At 24.8% G+C, this 22,047-nt stretch overlaps 2 protein-coding genes and 1 long non-coding RNA gene across 3 annotated transcripts; all 3 read right to left on the bottom strand.

Moving 5' to 3' along the window:
• Positions 1 to 784: 784 nt before the first annotated feature.
• On the bottom strand, positions 785 to 8,543 carry LOC149055305 (uncharacterized). Its single transcript, XM_089228863.1, has 6 exons — positions 6,945 to 8,543; positions 5,499 to 5,593; positions 4,558 to 4,662; positions 3,180 to 3,414; positions 2,273 to 2,357; positions 785 to 1,117 (listed from the first exon to the last, which is right to left on the bottom strand). The coding sequence occupies exons 2-5, from the start codon at positions 5,527 to 5,529 to the stop codon at positions 2,345 to 2,347; spliced, it is 384 nt and encodes a 127-aa protein (XP_089084989.1). The 5' UTR covers positions 5,530 to 5,593; positions 6,945 to 8,543; the 3' UTR covers positions 785 to 1,117; positions 2,273 to 2,344.
• Positions 8,544 to 9,607: 1,064 nt separating this feature from the next.
• LOC149055304 (uncharacterized) lies at positions 9,608 to 13,431 on the bottom strand. The gene has a single exon (XM_089228862.1). The coding sequence runs from the start codon at positions 12,166 to 12,168 to the stop codon at positions 11,770 to 11,772; it is 399 nt and encodes a 132-aa protein (XP_089084988.1). The 5' UTR covers positions 12,169 to 13,431; the 3' UTR covers positions 9,608 to 11,769.
• Positions 13,432 to 13,445: 14 nt separating this feature from the next.
• On the bottom strand, positions 13,446 to 20,845 carry LOC149055303 (uncharacterized). Its single transcript, XR_016191959.1, has 3 exons — positions 20,358 to 20,845; positions 15,341 to 18,518; positions 13,446 to 14,541 (listed from the first exon to the last, which is right to left on the bottom strand). It is a non-coding gene; the product is annotated as an uncharacterized LOC149055303 (long non-coding RNA).
• Positions 20,846 to 22,047: the final 1,202 nt, after the last annotated feature.

Below are 22,047 nucleotides of genomic sequence, written 5' to 3'. Positions count from 1 at the left end.
TTTTTAAATATCAATATTTTTGTTAGGTAAATTATAGTAATTTATAGTTTATTAGTACATCACATATTATTAAAATAAATACAATAAAAAAAAAAATAGATTTTAACATGCACTTATTTAAAAATGTTCTTATAAAATATTTTTAAAAAACATTATTATTTGAAGTTACAAGGTTACTAACATAAACTAGATCGCAATTTACTTAACGAAAATATTGATATTTAAAAAAATTGTAAAAAATCAGCCATTTGACTTAAATAAATATTTTTACCATATAAATTGTTCTAAAAATCATATTTACCAATTGGCTATATTGAATATTTCGAAAAAAAATTTTATCAATTTTTAAGTTTTTTATTTTCAGTATTAAAAAATAAAAAATGTATTCTAAAATGTAGCGCAAGTGTCTATGAATTAAATTTAAAAGAAATTTTTAAAAAATATTGATTAGAACAAAAGTTATTTCATTTGTCAGAATGTCAGATCTCTGTGGGAAACCCTATATATATATGTATGTGTGATCATACTGGCATATTGTTACAAATATATTACCAAGTTATATTATCACCATTATAACATTAGGCTGTGCGAAATTGATTTTTCTTTCTATATCACAGTGTTTCTAAAATGATAACAAATAAGAACAAGAAGAGGAATGGGGTAACAATTAGAATAAGTAGAATTTGATTTGTTTTATATGATTTTTATCTAAAAAGATTGAATATAATAGACTGTGAGGAATTGATGACAAAGGGTAGATGAATGAACAAAGGACGAGAAAAGCTGACAGAAATCAATCATAGTTTATTATCCAGAACAAGATAAGAATGATATTTTATGATGAATACTACAGTAGTAAAAAACAAATCAACACACATTTTTTTTTACATATTATGAAGTATTTGATTATATTTACTATGCTAAACTCATAAATTGTGTAATAAGCTATAGTGCCTATTTAAATTAGATTTTTGATGAAATCTACGTTCACAAATTGTACAAATAAACATTTTCTCAATACCACATTCATATATTTCATGTCTACGGAGGTTTGCTTTATATTTATATGAATTACCACATTTCTCACATGAATACCGTGGTAAATGGAATAAACAACCTGTGAACATTTTTTAAATTTACAAATTATTATTAGATATATTCTTTATTTGTTAGATTATAATGATTATTAAACATAAGAAAACTCATGCGATTAAAAACAAACATTATCTACTATTATAATAATAATGGTATGACAATATTGCATATGATGATAATAAAAAGGGATAAAACATTGTAAGTATATTATTCAAACTTTAAAAATAAATACATTATACATATTATATACTATAATAAAAAATAAAATGGACAATTAAATTGAATCAAAATATCAAATTTTTTTTTCTAATAAGTTTATACATGTAATAACATTAGTAGTATAATATATACTTTATTAATAATACTTTTAGAAATTAATTTAAATACTTTATAGTAGTTTAATGATAATTCGACATTTTAAATTATACTTAGATAATATAAAACATATTTTATGTAATTCACATTTCATGATTAATAATTACTAATATTTTATTTAGAAATAAAGATAAAAAGATAAAAATTTTATAATTTAAGTTGTTTCAAAGTAAATATCATGAAGCAATACTTTATAAAAGTAATTAAAAACAAATAATAGTGAAATAACCTGTTTACAACCTAAGACTGATCCACTACCCACCCATCAACATTTATAATAAACACAAGTACAGGGCCGGCTTTAGATACTATAGACATGTGCGAAGGCACAGGGATACCAAAATCAAGGGAGGTGTTTAGTTGCCTGTTTATATGTTTAAAAAGAGGATGAAGGGTGCTGAAATAATACTTGCACTGGTCGCTGAAAAAGCTATTGCCAACAATGTCAACCCTGCACAAGTACTATCAGTAATACTATTATTATTTACTTATTATTTTTCACTTTCATATTGAGTATCCAACAAGTGAACAAGTGGCCTAACAAAAAATATAATCGAAGACCATAATTGTTTTACTACTGCCCAAATATTTATGAGTAGAGAGAATGACTTAAAATGAGTCTCTTAATAACTATTTTAAATTAAGTAAGGTAGTTATTTATTTTTTACAAATCAATTTTGAGGTGTTATTCGTTAGTTAATTACAACAATTAAGTTTCATGATTAAATATTATAATCAAATATGTTTCATAAATTGTATTTATTCCTAATAAGTAATATAATAATAACTATTTTGTACTTACAGCAAAAAAATGTCAGAATAAAATAACTTCAACTTGGATGATGGATAAAAATACAACTTTCAAGTTCAATCATCAAACTATCAGACTGAAAAGTATTCATTAACATTATAATTCATATATATTTAACAAATATATATATTTATATATGTATTTAATTGCTTAGAAGACATTACTGAGGTATGTCAATAATAAATAATTGTAATAAATACAATATATGCATTCAAAATAAAGCAAAATATTAATTTGTAATTAAATTAAATGAATAATTTTTTGAGGAATATATCAGTTGTAAAAACCTCTTATCAGTTATTTTAGTTCATTACATTATAGTATAACATACAATATATAAGTTTAAATAAAATTGAGGAATTCATAAATTTTAAATATGACGTATCAGAAATTAAAATTAAATACCGTAAGAACCAAAAATATGTATTATATTTGAAGCGACTATAGTTAAGTAAATCATTTTATAAATTAAAAACATATATACCTATACAATTTTATTGTTGTATAAGTGATACAAATTGTAAATGTTAATGAAATGGGATAGTTATCTGTACTCATATTTGATATTAATGGCGATGATTACAAGTTTTTAACAAGTGCTCAAGTTCAATTTTAAAATGATATTAAAAATGTATCCATTCACATTATTTTAAAATTGACGTAATCAATGATAAAAAATTCAAAGTAGATCTAAACATTTTTTTTTTTTTAAGTGTTATTTTTTCATGTCAACACCATACATATATTATATAAGATCTTTTAATTGTAGAACTTTAAGTATACATATTTTGGAAGTTCTTTATTAGATTAAATTAATAAAACTTTATAAAAAGTTATGAATTTATTATAATTATGATACTATATAGATCACTTAAATTGTGTATATTCAAATACATACTTGTGTACATTCATTTGATGAGCTTTGAAACTGACAGGTTGTTTAAAATATTTGTTACATTTTTGACAGTAAAATTTAGGTTTCACACCACACTCATAACGCATATGTACACTGATAGCTTGTTTAGATTTATACTTTTTTCCACATTGGTTTGTACAGTAAAAAAGACCATCTGAAGATGGACCAGGGTATTTATTCATTCTTCCAGATTTTGGGTTGAATAATAATGGCATAACTGCAAATAAAAATAATATTGTTGGTAAGTTAATGTTAAAAATTGTCTAAGGATAAATCATGCACTGTTATAATAAAAGTTGAATTGAAGAAATACAGTTTAAAAAGCTTATTTTTAAACTATTCCAAGTTTGAAATTAGAAAAAATTGCCTTCTTTTTTTTAAAAAAAAGCTTAAAATAAATTTTACTAATTAAGTTTGAAGAATTTTACAATAATGTGGGTAATTATTATTATTTCTTGTATCAGAATAATTTATAGGTAATATAATATTATGAAGGTGATTCAATTTTTAATTTAAATAGTATAGATATATATTTAAACAATTGCAAAACTAAGAAATTATAACAAAATACAACAATAGGACAATATTCAATAAATTCTATAAAACACCTGTACAATTACAGTAAGATTACTTTTACTAAGCAGTGAAATAAGAACAAATCGATTTCACAATATGACCATTTTAAATTGCACAGCTGAAATACAATAATAAGTTAAAATTATGATTAAAATGTATAGTACATTTTGATAAGTAAAAATAATTAATATTTATACATAAATTTAAAATTATATATACATAAAAGAATTATAATTTTATCCATATGAAATTAATATATACAATACAGAAAATATCACGGAAATAATTAATATAATATAGTACAAAGATATACTCATTTGTTACCTATCACATACACAGGAAATTTATATTCTGAATGATCAATAATTTAACATTTTCAATCTAAAGGAAAACTTACTTTAACATCCATCAAATTCTAAAATGGCACACATTAAATAATAATAATGTTTTATAATAAAAAAAATTATAATAATAAATTTTTGAAAATGTTCTTTATCTAAAAATGTGAAAGCATTTAAATATTAAAAACCAAAATAATTATTTTGTATACAGAATGTTAATTTCCTATGATATGTGCACATAACAGACTCAAAAACATCAGTGTGTTTTTCTAAGAACATCTAGTACCACTTGAATTAATGTTTACTTTGCAATAACAATTCATTTTATCTTTAAATTTTAATTAATGTTACAAAATGAAGTGATTTCATGTGGATTTTAAAGTTTCCTGGTTGTTTAAATTTTTTGTTACAGATATTACAATGGTATTTTGGCGGTACATTACATTCATATTTTAAATGGTTGTATAAGCCTGGTTTAGTTTTATAATTGCGGTGACAGTTCTTGTTTGGGCAGTTATATAACTTTCCATTATTCTGAATCCAAATATCTAAACATACAACAACAAATTAGTTAAAAATAAGTTATAGAATGTAAAATAAATGAAAGGTGAAAATTAAAAAAAAAAAAAAATGTTTGTATATAAACATTTAAATCCACTAGCATAAATGTGTAAAAAGTTTATCTCTACTAAAGATCTCTAAAGTTCTTACTGTGATAAGAAAAAAAGGTACAAACAAAATTAAATAAATATGGTGATTGTTAAATAGTATGTTTAATCAAGCACATACCAAAAGCAACACAATATACATTACTTGTGCTTTAAATTATTAATTGCAACAAAAACCACAATTGAAAATTTCAACAAGTACTTAGGTACATCTATCTAAATTACAAGCTTTGGAAATTTAAATTCTGTATCTAAAAATATTAAATCTACAATTTTTTTCTGATTTATCATTGATAATATAATTATCTTGAAATGAAATAACTATTGTTTAGTAATAAATTATTAAAAAATACATCCAAATTTCTTAAATAATTAACAATGTTTCGAAAAACATTTAATATGATTAAATATGCCAATTTATGTTGTATAAATATAAATTATTTGGAATTTTAGATTTATTTATAGGATTTAATTAAAACATATTTATCAATAGAATGATTACTATGTATAAATTATAATTCTTTTATTTTTGGAAAATATGTAAAAAAAGATTATAATTGTAGGTCATAATCTTATTAGTTCATCTATGCCATGAAGATGTGATGTGATGTAATCATATGTTTTTTAAAATTAGATCGATAATAAGTTGCTTTGCCACAAATTGTACAAACAAATTGAGGATCTTTGTTACATTCATATTTCATATGACTTATCACATTTTTCTTTCGACGGTATGTACGCCCACATTGAGTACAATTAAATGCATCTTCACCAAAATATTTTTGTTTGGCACTGTTATTATATCGACTTACTGAAATACAAATAGTAAATATTAATAATAAAATAATAATTTTAGCATTATATATATTCAATTGATTGTAGTAATAAATTATAAGCAATCAAAAAGCATTTTTAATAGATAACTCAACACAACTATCATGTTTGTCATTTTATTGTCAAGTAAGATTTAAACAGTATCATGAAAATGTTAACATAACTATGATATAACATGAAGTATTATTATAAATTTATAAATGTAAATAAAAATCATTAGCAATATGGATATAGAAACATATATGTATGTTAAGGGCAAAATTAAAGAGGCATTAGGGGGATTTATCCTTCCAAGAGCCTTTGTAATATATATTCTAAGCTATCCCTCATCACTGCACTTGAAAATTTAAATTAATTTGTAAAAAATGTCTATCCCCATCCTATCACCAAGGAAAATTCTTAATTATACCACTATAGTATAGAACATATTGTATATAGCTACATAACATAATTTGAGTTTAATATCAATACGTAAGTTATGATAGATCACATATTATTTAACAAGTAACTATACAATTTTTTTATAAAGAGATGAAATGATACAATAACAAGTTTATATAATTTAAATATTTTGAAGTATTATTATAGCTCCAAATATTTTATTTTATTCTTAAAATAATGTAACTTAAATGTGTTTGGCACTTGCTGTAGCTCTGAAAAATCACGTCTGAATATTGAGATAATTCAGTTCCCTCCCTTTCAAGGTATTGATGATCATTTGAAAAGACACAAATCATATTCTCACAATATGTGTGATAGTTTATAATATATTGAACCGTAGTATCAGATACTGCACCATCACATGCCTAAACAACACTTATATAACAACTGTATTATCCCAAAATGGAATAAATTGTATAATATACAGTCCCAAACCTTAATACTTAAATTGTTGTTCACCAAGACCAACCTACTTGATGATATCACATAATATATCTACTGTGTATAACAGAAATATGTAACAAAATGTCATATATTTTATGTTTTTATGTTTCATTTGTCAGCCTAACCAGAAACCTAATGAATGCTGGATTTCCAAATTTACCCACTTTAACAGAGTATATTGTTGTGCATTCTTTACATAATTGTGTGTATATTTTAGGAATGTAGACCTAGTTCATATTATATTATATAAAATATTAGAGCATGTAGCAATCTCAAAGAAAAAACTGAAACAGAAAAAATTTCAACAGTTGCGAAATAAGCCTGGTTAACTAAAAATAAATAATGTAAATTCAAGATTTCTACTTTATAAAATCATATTACTAATTACAAGTGGTGTCTTGAACTTTTTTCCTATAAAGCAATGACCTTAAATAAGTACCTACCTAAATTTTTCATGAGGCAGCCGCTTCATAAAATAATTATTTATGCCATTACAGCTAAGTACGTAAAAATAGGACCTTAATAATTTGACTTAGATAGATTATTCTAAGTGAACATTTAATTTATCAAAATTATTATAATATTTATAAACAGGAATAGAATAAAAAATTCCTTGATTTTGATTTTGAAATTAGCATTTTTGAGATAGTGTACTTGTTTTACCAACTTTTTACATCATAGTAAAAATATATCTATTGACACCGCTCAAAAATAAATACTTATTGGAAGATTTAAAAAGTAAATTATAACTTGTAAATAAATAAACAATAACAAAGAATATAATAATAATTATGGAAACATAATATCCAGACAGACGGACGATGGTAACAAGTAATCAATTAAGAACTAAAAAACCAACTTAGTATTCACAGACCACAGCGCATAAAAGGGCATATTGGCATAAACTATCGAACTCGGAAGGTTGGAACAACTACGCTATCAATCTAGATACGTAGTGTAATGATAATAAAATTGTCTATTGTTATTATTGTTATTATTTTAGATAATATTACTTGTTATCGAGCACGTGGGTGAAAAACAGTATAGCCAAAAGTACAATTTATTTTCACGTGATTATTATTCATAGCATCCCATAGGAATGGGTACATTTGGGCAGCACGTCTTGGGCCCCTATGATTCTAACGTATATATTTTATATATTATATATTATCTTAATCCGTGTTAAAATAAGTACCTATCCAAATTTTTAGTGATGAATTAGCCCTGAAAAATTATATGGTGTCCAATGACCCAACTTCATAATTTTAAGGTGTATTTTTTTTTAATGTTGCTCATGCTTGAAAATTATAAAACCAACAAGGTGTTCTATATAGGATCTAGATTATAGAATTATTATAATATTAGCTTTTTAGGTTTCAAAATAAGTCAGTTCGCTCTAATATCAACAGCGCTAAATTGGAGCTGCTGAACATATATTTTGATATGTTATGCGTTAATCAGATTAATAACGCATGCATATGTCATGGGATGTGCGATGTCCTAGTCATTATAAATAGCTTAGTTTCATCAATTGTTAATGAAAAGGGCCTTATGGTTGACATATTTTCATGAAATTAAATTATATGTACGCCAGTGTGACTAATACGTTATAAATTATAATTTTCAAACAGGACTGTTTTTTTTTTTTTATTGATAGTGGTCTAAAACCATGTAATATGTATCAGCCTCTTAGCCACTGTAATGTGTAGTATATGGCTAAATAACTTATTTAGAGTGTGTTCATAGTTAAATAGGTTAATCAGCGCTTCATTTAAAGGAAAATAGATGATTTAAAAATATATTATAATCACAAAAGGCCTCAGCTTAAAAAAATAGTTACCATACAATAAAATAAATTATTAATATTAATTAAATACACAAATCCAAACTATTAAATAACTTTAAAATAATATTTTATAGAACTTCGAGCAAATAGATCCTTGCAGCACAGTGATAGAATTAGATGTTGTATACTTAATACCATAATTGGATATGAATTTAAACAAAGTCATTCATTTTGTATTTATTCTTAATAAAAAATTAGGAACTTTTTTCTTAGATTTCATTAAATACACATAAATATGCATAAAATAATTAATAGAAGCATAAATAATATTAATAATACTTTCTTAAAATGCAATAACTAATAAGCAACTTAATACCTACATATGGCCAAATATAATTTAAACATATAAAAAAAATGTTGAAATTTAAGTTAAATAAAAAATTCAATTCAATTCAAAGTTTAACTGTAATTTTATAACATTAGGTATTAAATATGTTTAGACGTACATACCTACATAGGTTAGATATTTTAATTATATTTTATTTTCACTTTTTTAAAAATAATCACCACTTAAGTACAATATTTTGTTCCATAACTTTATGAACTTTTTTCACATGCATTTTCATAGTTGACTTTTGAGCACATTTTTTTTCACACAGAAAACATTGAAACATTGGTTCAATTCCGCACTCATAATTTAAGTGTTGGGTAAGTCCACTTTTCCTTTTGTAAGAGCGTCCACATTTATTTGGACAAAAGAATCGGCATAATGGATCTAATGTTGAGTATGTTTCATCTATAATAGAAAAAAAAATGCATTAATTATTATGTTTACTACTGTGCCTCATAGAATTTATAGAATTACTTTAAAACTATGCATTATGTAATGTGTAAACCATGCATATTATTACAGATCAAATATAAATACAAGAATCTATAAAATTAAATAAGTTTAAAGAAAGCATAAAGATGCTGAAAAATTGTCTGCTACAAAAATTATTTTTATTATTATGACGGATTTATATTATTTATGTTCCTGGCATTTGGAAAAATATACAAATAATTATTGAATTTGCATATTCTCATTTCTTAAAAGACATAGTTTCCGACTTTTTAAGACTGGACATTTCCTAACATTAAATAATAAATAGTAAAAAATAAAATAAATTTTATAATACATTTACTTTTGAAGTTAAAACTATTAACCAACTTGTTATAAAAGAAATGAATATATATTCCTGTGATTTCCAAAAAATAAATTTTAATACTTCAGAATAATAATATTCATGTACAATTAAACTGTTATAAAATAATGCCATAATAATGCCTTATTAATTGAAGGTTCAAAGAAGTATGAATTATGACTCTTTGTGCATAACTCTCAGTTCGTAATAATTATTTTGAATTTTTAAATGGTATAGATGATTATATAACACACACGTAATCTGATCATTCTTATTCACTGTAGTTCTTACTTCTTACAAAGAAGAAAAACTGTTCATCTGTCATATAACAAATATTGCCTATAAATAAATTTAACATAACAATAAATAACATTTTAGCAATTTATAAACTGTGAGATTTAACTTAAGAATAATTGTGGAATTTCTAAATACCTACATTATTTATGTTATAAAAAATACAACAATAGTAACATGTGTAAATAATAATACCGTGAATTCAGGTACCTTTGATAATCACAGGCAAATATGCACAGGTAGTACTTAGATATGTATAAATTTTGCCCCGCCTAACCTTACAATATATATACAAATAGTGTATGTTAAATTTTATGTTTTAGATAAAATTTGAAAAATTTATATAATATGTTCATGTAAAATAATATACTATTGTTTGATAAAAGTTAATAGTAAGTATTTTTATTAGCTTAAGTATATTTATAACATTAAAGCAGGATGTATAATTTATAGTTTAATACTCATTTTAATGTACTAATGTAGCTACTTAAATAAGAAAACAAAATGTGTGTGGTATGGCGAACAAAGTCCCCCACGAGTATGTAGTAATTTTTGATTCTAACAAATATTATAAGTACACTACTGCAGGCCAATACATAAAACAACTCTTTTACAGATTTAGACTGCTGTAAGAATACATTCAGATCTATTTTATTTCAAAATGATTCAAGAGGACACTACACTCAAATGTGTTGTCTTCATCTTACAAGTGTGTAACGAACCAAAATTTAAGCTCAGCAGATCACATTTAGCTCCATTAGTTTAAAATTTAAAGTGAATTGAACCTATTATAAAAGTAAAATGTATCATTATTATCTAAGGCTTTTTATTATATTTTTATTTTAAAGCGAGTTTGAGTATTTTAAGATATACAAATAAGAAATAATTTACAATTTTAAAATACTCATAACTCGCTTTAAAATTAAAATATAATAAAAAGCTTATGAGAAGTTCTAGATACAACTAGAATAGTAGTATGTATTTATAATCAATGGTACTACCACAATCATGTTAAAAAGATTTTGTCTCTCATATGATACCATTGAAAAAACCACTGCTATAGCAGTAGTGTCCATTTTTGGTCGGTTTTCGAGTACTGCTATAGCAGTACTATTATATCTGAATTCTAAAGTGTGCTCTGGCATCACCAAACTAGAATACTGATACAGCAGTACTTTTTAACGACTATCCGTCAATGTGTTAAAAAAGAAAAGTAATTCATGAGCCCGCTTCAAAAAAAAAAATAATAATAAAAATAATCTCTAAAATGGGTCATATCATGACAAGTTTGAGATGCGCTTGTCTATAAAATGCCCATATAAAATATTTTTATCCAATCATTTATTATTTGTGTTATGTGTTAAATGTTTCAGTCCAAAAGTCCTAAAATTTTTCAAATTAAACAATGAAACCTGAGGAACTCTGGTAATAGGTTCCTCAGTAATATTACAATGGTAATATTGTTCTGTTGTGCAATAAATTTTGAGTGTACTTGCAAAGGTCACTGTAACGGATGAATGACTTGAATTAATATTAGGTTTATTTTGATTTGAATTATTAATCTTGGTAAATTTATCAATTTTCTAGTGGTTTTCCCCAGTGGTGTAGCCAGTATTTTAAGGTTGGGGGAGGGAGCAAAACTCAATTAATAGTTTGATGTAAAAAAAAAAATGTTTGTGATGCATCAAAAGTTGAAATGTGGTATGGTTACCGGTATTTTGCCCGAATCGAAATTCCCGAATGGATTTTTTCCCGAATCAAAATTCCCGAATAGTATTACACCCGAAAATTCGAAAACCCAAAACCTTTTTTCCCGAATATAAATTATAATACGTATAAAATATAAAAATGAATTGGTAAAATTAATAATATAATATAATACATCCTGTAGTGAAATGAAATATTTTGAAATAATTAAATTATAATACGCATAAAATATAAAAATATAATATAAAAATCCTGTAATGTACCAAATGTTTAATATTTTAAAATTGATAAATAATATCACAAAACAATATTATGCGCGATTGCCTTCAGAAAATGTAATTCTTGGTATGTATTAAAGTTAGCAGTTATAGCCATAATTCGCATCTGAAAGTCTCGCCATTTTCTTTTTAACTGAGCTCTCACTTTTCGCCCTAAACTCAGCTCTGAGATCAGTATCTCTACATCACCTTGTTCTTTTTGAAATTCACCGAGAGCTGAGTAAAGGTTAGGATGATGTTTTCCAATGACGAGCTGGAAGCGATTGTGCCACCCCTCGCTTACGTTGTTGGTCTTATGCGAACCAGTCAGAGCTGCTTGGTGCTGATCCCAAATTTCTGGCGGATAACGTAGATGAATCCCTCGTCTTCTTCCTCGAGCTATTACCCCAAGAACATAATTTTTTTCGAAATATTCCATTATAGGTGATAGAGCTTCAGGCGCATCATTTTTCTATAGAGAAAAAATGCGAGAAACTTCAGTCAAAGGCACGAAAGCCAACGCTAGCATCCTGTGTGTAAAATATTTCAACGAACGATCATCTGGGTCATTATATGTGGCTTGAAGACCAGCAAAATATATAAATAAATATAATGCATAGAAAATACACCAGTAAATTTTTAAATTTTTTATTTCGGGAACAATAACCGTCGGGAAAAAATTCATTCGGGAATTTCGATTCGGGAAAAACGGCGGGTACCATGTGGTATAGTACTGTAGCTTACTGATTTACTTGCTAACATAATATTATTATATTAAAGATATACCTTTTCCTTTAATACTCAGAGGTGCAACTGGCAATATTTAAAGTAATAAAATATGCAATTGCAACATTTTATATCTTCAGCACAATTATTTTAAGTTAATTTATTTTTAAACCGATGTAATTTTAAGTTATATAAAGGTCATTTTTAAGCAAAAAATTAACTTAAATTTTTTCTTCTATAATAAGAAGCAAATTTCTCTTTGAGTTTATCTTAACTTAGTAACTTAACTAACCCATCATTAATCATTACTGTTCTCGATTTAATTTTCACCTGAAATATAAAAACAATAATGTAAATCATACTATAAATTCAAAAAGTATAAAAAAATATCCTTACCAAGTATCAGTTTTGAAAAACTTCTTTCTATTAAAGCTGTGGTAACTGATAGGCATAAATATATTTTATAAAAATCAAAAGATCATTAAAATTTTCATTTACCAAAGGTAAAACATCATGAAGACTTAGAAGTTTTTTCTATTCATTTCTAACAAATTTATACTGTGATTTAACTCTGTCAGCCTTCGGTTCAGGATACCTTTTGATAAATTTGAAAATGCATTCAACTGCATTAATCTTGACTGTATTTATGGGTTCTAAGAATGAAAAATCAACGAATTATGAGGAAATCTTAAGTAGCATATCAAACTGGTAGGTACATTTGTATTTTTAACTAACTATTAGGTTCTTTGGTTCTTATTATTATTATTAGGTTGAATATCGATTCTACATGAAACCTTTTTTATTTTTTTTGTTTTTTGGTACAATAGAAATAGAATATAGAAGGACTGCTTACTGCATAAAGTGCCGTGGGATCGAGGCTCTAATTGTTTTTAAACAATAAAAAAAAAAAAAAATAGCTGAAATAAGGTTCTACATCTAATAAGCATATATATTATATAGTGAATTTAACACCACATAATACATTGGAGTTTGAAATGTATTAATATATATTTGCAATTATAAATGGAATATGACACTCTTGTATACATGTGCGTAAATGAACGTGGTTGCTTAGAAGGGTTTAGACCTTGCTGAGCCATCTTAAGATATTTTTCTTAATTTTGATACTACATAACTTTTAGTACCTATGTATTTTATCTTTATTATGATAAATTATATAATTTATAATCAATATAATAATAGTTATTATAGGTAGGTGTTCATTGAATTTTTGTCACATTCAAAAATTCATAAACTATACCCATACAGCTTCTGGGTACAAATATACAACATCGCCCAAAAATATTAACATCACTGACATTCTTTAGTCTTATTATTATTGAAACCTTATTCATTAGGTTGTATGATTATTGTTGCTTTTTAACTTGCCAAGCCAATTTTAAATCAATGAATTTGAAAATAATAATACTGTACATAATTTACATAACACTATAGTTGTATACTTATATAAATAAACAAACATAATATAATAAACAATAGTTCAAATTTCAGCAAATAAATTCTATTGATAATCTGTAGTTTTTATAATTATATATAATAATATTTTTGTTTTATAAAGCACTGTTTAATTCAAAATTGCATTAACCGTTAATGAATAAAAAATATAAAATAACTTAATGCTATATAACATTTTAACATTTATATTAAAGATAAATTAAAATAAATTATAAAATACAAAACTATAATTTGTTTTACAAAAAAATTTAGAACAATTTTTGTTATTTTTTTTTTTTTAAATAAACAATCGCTTACAGATAAAAAAGTGTTTTAAGACTATTAAAATTCATTGTACATGAGTAAAGTCAAGCTTTATTATCCCAAATAAAACCTTATAGAGGTCGAAATATAGTAAGTTTAAATATTATTTAGTAGGTAATTAACTTATGTATTTTGATTAAATGACCCTTAAGTGATTCTTTATAAGCAAATTTTTTCTCACAAATACTACAATCAAATTTTGGTATCACTCCACATTCATATTTTAAATGTCTTGCAACATATTGTTTCCTTTTATAAGTTCTGCCACACATGTTTGGACATTCGAATCTCTTGTAAAATGACCAATCTGGAAATAAATTTTAAAAGTAAATATATAATAAAATAATAAAATAAAATTTGTATGTTTATTAGCATTTTTTTTTATACATAAAGATTTGGCTCCACTCATGTTTTTCACTTATGGTTAAGTTTTTTATTATCAAACAATTAAAATGATTGCTAAGCTAGTATTTCTTGGTTTATAGTTACACTACAGAATATTTCATATATTCTGTGGTTATACCAAGTATTTACACATAAAAGGCATATATAGTATATTGCCTATATAGGCACAGATAATTAGAAAAATTAAACAAGACACAAGCGTTAAAATCATTATATTATAAGAATGTATATAGTTAAAGCTTATGCCAACTAAAATATCAAACATTTTATAATAGATATTAGTAAATCCTGAGTAGATTAAAATTTGCTTACATAGTTTTACTCATGACTAAAATATGAAATATATCAGCTATTAAGCTAATCAAAATCTCTTGAATTAATTATAAAACATGAACAATGCATATTTATATTTTATTATTATATTTAAAGCTCAATTTATAGTTACTAATACATGTTTAAAAATTGAATTATATCGATTTGTAAATTCAGAGTATGATTAATGATAATTCTGCAATGTCTGGTATAATAATAATTTGATAGAACACAGATATTAAATCAGTTCCAAATTAAATTAGATAAAAAATTTAAACTTATAAAATATGAACAAGTACACAAGTAAATTGTAATTTGTAATTCTATGACACATTCCTAATATTGTTGTCACTTAATTTATCTCTTCTATATTTTTATTATATACTCACCACTTTAAACAAAAATACCAAATTTTGTTTTGAAATAACATAATTATTTCATTGCCTTTTTGATACTAGAACAGCTATTTTTAATAATTACAAAAATAAATAAATTAAAATGAATCAAACTGAAAAAAGTGGGCAAGTGGGTAACACTCTACTTTACATTAGCTCTAGATAAGCCAGAGTGTAATGGATGTGTTAAATTTGAATTCGATGATATAAAATCGTTATACATGAAAAATGATTTCGAACAAAAGAAGCTTAACAGCTTATAATATTACTTAATATATTAATTAAAGTTATTATCATAACCAAAATAATATACTTTACTGATAGGCATTAGTACTATATCACTTATTAGATTAAATTAATCTTTGCTCAATTGCATTTGGAAATTTCATTGTGTATAAAATACAATAGTATAGTTTAAAAGTTTCAAGTACCCACAAACAATATTTTTGAATTACAAAAAAATAACTAAAATTATTTTTATTCGTTTTAATACCTAATTAATAATATAATTTAACTAAAATAAACTTTGTACATTTTTTAAACTTTTTGGTTACACTTAGAAGTATCTATGCAAAAACCTTGCATTGCATTTTTGATTCATAGCTATAAAAATATAAGGTTTTATAAATTTTCAACTACTAGATTTATTTTTCTACCACAATAATTACTGAAGAAGAAAATCAAAGCATAACATAGACACATGTATGAAACACACACAAACCATTGTATAATCAACACATTCAGCATTCCTATTAAATAAAACTAAAATAATAAAATTATCATACTTACAAGTTATAAAGAATTTGAGAACAATTATAATATTTATATTTTATTCAATTATAAATTCAAGTATAATCATATAATAACATAGATAATATATACACAACAAATAAGATACTATATTGAAAAAAAAAAATTAAATTGTAAAACTAAATAAAATTGTCAAAAACAAAAGTAATAAAAATATATAAATATAGTATAATTAATATTACCAAGTCAAAAATAGAACAATTTAACTCAATTAATAATTACTAGGTAGGTTTTTAATAAGTATCAACAATCTGAAAACATGAGATTTTACATGGTTTGGTTAAATAATCTCTTATTTTACTTACCATAAGTAATAAATATAATAATATAATGTATTAAAATTAACGATAAGCAGAATGTCAATTTTTTTCAAACTATTGCTCTCAAATTCATTTTTTTACCTTAACTTTTTGAACTTTTGAAATTAATATGTGATGTTGTAATATATTAATATCCATTTTAATTTTAAACAAGAATATACCCTGTCTTAACTCTTAACAATTTATAATAATAATTATTATCAATGTTGGAACACAATTTATTATATACAAAAAAATATTGTATGTATTATAATTAAAGATCGGATTTTTGTACAGCTACCTAAAAAACATGCAATTAAAATGTTAAAATGTGCAAAAACAACATTTTCATTATAGATACTTCAAATTGTTTTTTTCAATACTAACTAATTTTTTTATATAATATTATTATTTTATTAGTTAGCATTAACTATTATGTTAAAATATAAAAAAAAAAAAAGATAGTTTAATTTAAATCAGTGACATACTCAGAAAAAAATTTTGGGGGGTTGTTTTAGAAAATTAGTTGTTGATAAGTAGAACTTTTTTTTAATAAACATATAATTTTTATCGATGAAAATTATCTATAATATTATTTTGAATACAAACATTGATAGAACAAAAACTATTCAATAAAAAAAATCTAATTTTCATGAATTCTTAGCCACTACTATGTTAAGAATATCTTTACAATTAACTTCTATATTTAAATATATTATTTTAATTTTTTTAGTATTACATTTCAATTCTGCTTTAGCTGGTTTTTTACAAACACAATGTGATATTATACCTGTTTAATAAAGTATAATAAGACAATAAAAATAAAAATAGAATAAGTAAATAACCATACAAAAACCAAATATTTCAGGGTGTGTTTGAACACCCAAAACACCCCCCGTGTATGTGCCTGATTTAAATAAAATAATAATCAACTGACATTTTGTATATATTGTATATAACTGACTTTACAATATTTGATTAAGACTTCTGGCTGCTGTGGATAGACTGTAGTACTATAGCTATATGTAATCGATAATCTAACGACTATTGTAGTAGTTATTAACTTAATTAAGTTATATGATATATATATAATTATACTATGTAGAAATCCAATACTTCACATAACAACATAATATAGCAATGATAAAAATAATACAAAAGTACTATTTAGTACATTTTTATAAAAACAAACTCAAAACATGTAATTTTGTGCAAATACCCAAAAACGTGAAATTTTATGCAACATTAAATTTTCTTTAATTTAATCTACATCTCTTCATTTGGATTTGTAGCTTGTGTGAAGAATTTAGAACATACCATAAAAAGATAAAATTGTACGGGAATCCGATCTTTAATTATAATAGTATTGATACCTATTGAACTTGATTTTTTGTTCAAGTAATTGACTTCTATTATTAATATCTAACAGACTAAGAACTATTTAGAGTTTGATAAATTTATCTAAATGAAATCCCATCTCTAATTTAAGTTTATTTTAGTATAAAAATATAGTTACCTACTACAAAGTCTCTTATATTAGTACATACGCTATACCTATACAATAATAAATGTATATATATATAATAATTATTATTATAGGATTGAATAAGATTGAATAAAATAAAATAAAAATGTTCAATAAATTTGATTATATAAGATATACCCTGTGTTTTAACATGTTAAAAACGAATTTATAAAATAGAAAATAAAAAATGTCAAGTCTTATTCAATTCAATTAATTTAATTTTCAATAATCAATGATAAATTTCAGGAATCAGCACTCAATGAGATAAATCATAAATTTGATCACTCATATCACTTATTTCACTCGATAATACTATGCATTGACAAAAGATGGCATTTGAGATGGACTTTTTGTTTAAATTGCTTCAAACACAGAGAACATTTGAACTGCCTGGGCACACCACATTCATAGAACAAGTGTCGTTTCAAGTGCGACTTTCTAGCCACCCCTACATATCGTCGACCACACATGTTAGGACAAATAGCCGGATCTTGCTTGCAGGATTCTTCCAATTTGATTAACTTCCAACATATCATATCTATTATAATAAATAAAAACAATTAGTTTTATTTAGCAAAATAAATTGACAAGAACTATCGTCAGATTTCAATGTCACAGTAAAAAATGGCATCCATGTTTGTAGAAAAGCACTGTTAATATTATAATATTGCATATATAAATGAAAAATGCATTAAATTTTATTATTAGTTATACTTAAAATATTTATGCTCTTAGACTTATAACTACAAAACAAAGCTAACCCAAAATAAGAAAGATTTACCATGGTACCGATATAATACATATGTATAGACATATTAAAATATCATATTTGATAAAATTAGTAGTTATATTACTAATTTATTAGTTTAACTGTTTTAATTCATCATATTATTATGTAAGTATGCCATTATAACATTGGTATTTTAATGTGGCATATTTGAATAACCTATTCATGTAGGTACAAGGTACTTATTATAACGTCTTTTTAAATAATTAAATATACATTTAATTGTCACTAAACATTTATATGATAACAAACAAAACAAAATAAAATTGTAACCAAAGATTTTTTTTCTATACTAGTCAAAAAAGTTTAAAAGTTTTAGCTTTATAACTTAACAATACAAATTTAAAAAATACAGATGATTAAGTAAAAAATAATATGAAAATAAATAAATAATGAATTGTAATTATATGTTGGAATAATAAATTGTGGATGATTAATATAATTATAAAACTAAAGACAATTTTATTAAGATAGCTATAAAAGTACAATTCATTGTTACATATTTTTATGATAATTTTACATTTACAATCTAAAAGACATTTATAATATGATAAGCTACATCTATAGGGCTTACATTAGGGAGGGGGTAGACTATGAGTAACAAACACAAAATTCTGAGATTCATTATTTTTCATATTTGTGCCAGTGTGACATTAAGGTGGACTGACCATTCCTGGTTTTTCATGGTATATTTCTTTATAGATCTATATGGTAGGTATTCAACTTTGACGATAAATTAAGAATTTCTTTAATGTTGCGGTCGAGGTTGGTGTTTGTGATACAAAGAGGACAAGTAGTAGATGTCCGTTTTTTTATACATTCACAAAGCGTTGAGTTTTAGACATTGGTGGTAAGACTTAAGTTGTGAAGGTTTGGGTTTCTAATAATAATCCTACTTAGATGATCCTATAATGATTGTGAGAGAAACTGGAAAGTGTGGCAGCTACTGTAGTGCTGTGTGATGTGTATCCGAACGTGACCGATGACGGATTTACAATTCAAGCGACCATAAGAATGAATAATCAAATGTAGAAATATCAAATACCTAACAAGTGATTCAATTAGCAGCCGTTTGATGTATCTCATATAGATACCTGTCTATTAACAGTGATGGCGCTAAAACCATTGGCATCCTTGAGGGCTTGAAACCTTGGCTAAACCATGTCTTTGTGCATTTTATAATGTTTTTGAATGCAATGTAGATTATAAAAAGATTATATTGGTATACAGTAACGGGGTGTCCCGTGAGAATATTATACCCATTAGCCGTAGAGGGGGACTCGACTCCCTGATAAAGACTAGTTTTTGCATAGATAATATATATATTATCTATGAATTTTTGTCGTTTTATCTATCAACTAAAAAAATTATTAAAAATTATGTGATTAATGAGAATGAAATGTTGAAAGGTCAACATTTTCAGCAAAATAAACTCTATAAAATAGCTAGGTATTTTTATTTTTTCAAATAATAAAAATAATTTTTTTTAAATTTGTTAATAAAAAATTGAATTTAATTAAAAACCAAATACATGTAGCCCTTTTCTATGTAAGTTAAAAAAAAAAACAGATTTATGATATATTTTATTACCTTGAGAAGATATCGCAATGGGTAAATCCCCGCGAACACTATGTTAATTAGCTTAATTAATAGCTAACTTAATAGCTAGTGTAATTTTAAGGCACTTAAGAATAGTTGTCAATTTTCTTGTTAAGAATAGGTTAATCAAGTTTGAATAAATAACACAACGATTCGAATACTTCTGAATTTATCTTGATCAGTCACATACACACGGTGAATAGATTCATTGATCATTGACGAATGATTTGTACATTTGGATTTGGAGATTCGGTGATACAAAGAAGCCACTTTAGATTTATGAAGTGTAGGTACTATAGTGTACTTCACTGTTTTGTAATTCCCGCTCATCGAGGATTTATTGTTCATATTGGAAACAATGAACGTTCTGAATGTTATACCTACCTATATATTTACGTAAAACTTCGATCATGAAGCGAGCATATAATTTGATTGATGGGTGCCTGTAGCCTGTGTATTGAGTCAACACTTAACTGAAACTTGAAAGAGAAAATTATAAATTAATATAACTAATATGAGAATTTAAAAAAATGTTATCAACAGATTAATTACATATAAGTATGACTTGAGTCACGTTTATTTAATTATTTTTAGATTTTGTTTGTAATAAATTGATTATTAAATAATATTTACAAGTGACATAAGCATGCGCACGGGTGTGGCAAGTTTATTACCACACTTATTGAGACACTGTGTATTTTTTTAGGTAGGTATCAAGTACTTCGATAAAAAGATGTAATCACTTTTTTTGGAAGATCAGAAATTTCTTTTATACAATTTATCACAAAAATCGTCGTGACAAGCGCTATATCCAACTGTATGTCTATTTTATTTTTTTATTTGAAGGGAGAGTTTTGTAAGGGGGTAGGGGGTAAAAAAACACACCTGAAACATGAGTCTACGCACTCCTATGATAATAAGTGACAAATGTATAAAATGTGTCATCGATATATTATATATATACATTTAGATGGGTAGCTGTTTAATTGTCAATTTGAAGCAGGGACGCCCGGAGGGAGGGGCCAGTGGGGGCCATTGCCCCCCTGAGATTTTTCGTGTCACTTACGAAATTGGAAGTTTTTTTTACATAAAGTTGATCTTGAGCGACTATTCGATAATCCTTGTATCTAACAAGTCATATAGGAGGTATTTAATCGCAATAAAAGACATTACGATTATTTTCAATACTTTTGGCTGGTTAGGCGTAATTGCCGAAATCTTGTATGAAAAACATAATATTATAATAATCAAATCAAAATACTTGGAAAGCAATAAAGCAAACGGGATTATAAATTATATCGTATAATGTACGACGTTTACGACAGAATTACAGATAATATAATATTAAAACCAATAAAACCGATTAGCGGTTTCTGCGATTGCGATATCGATATCTTACAAATTATAATTCCCAATATATGTTCACATTTCCTTTCGATATTGACCGTATTGAAATGTCTGCCTTTTGTTTAAAATGTATTAAGTATGTTCTTTCTTATAAATATTAGAACTCATAGTGTAATTTTATATAAAGTTAAATTTGTTTTTATTTAAAAAAAATTTTGTTTGCCCCCCCTGAGCTGCATATCTGCGGGCGTGCCTGATTTGAAGCTAAATAAAAAACTATAACTATAAGTCTATAAATAGATAATAGAGCCACAGGGAGACTTTATGAGGGGTT

Source organism: Diuraphis noxia, unplaced genomic scaffold (genome assembly GCF_037042655.1).
Source record: "Diuraphis noxia isolate RWA-SAM2 unplaced genomic scaffold, SU_Dnox_SAM2 contig0005, whole genome shotgun sequence".
Classification (NCBI taxonomy): domain Eukaryota; kingdom Metazoa; phylum Arthropoda; class Insecta; order Hemiptera; family Aphididae; genus Diuraphis; species Diuraphis noxia.
The sequence above is the reverse complement of the archived record's forward strand: the minus strand, read 5'-3'. Positions and strand labels throughout refer to the sequence as shown.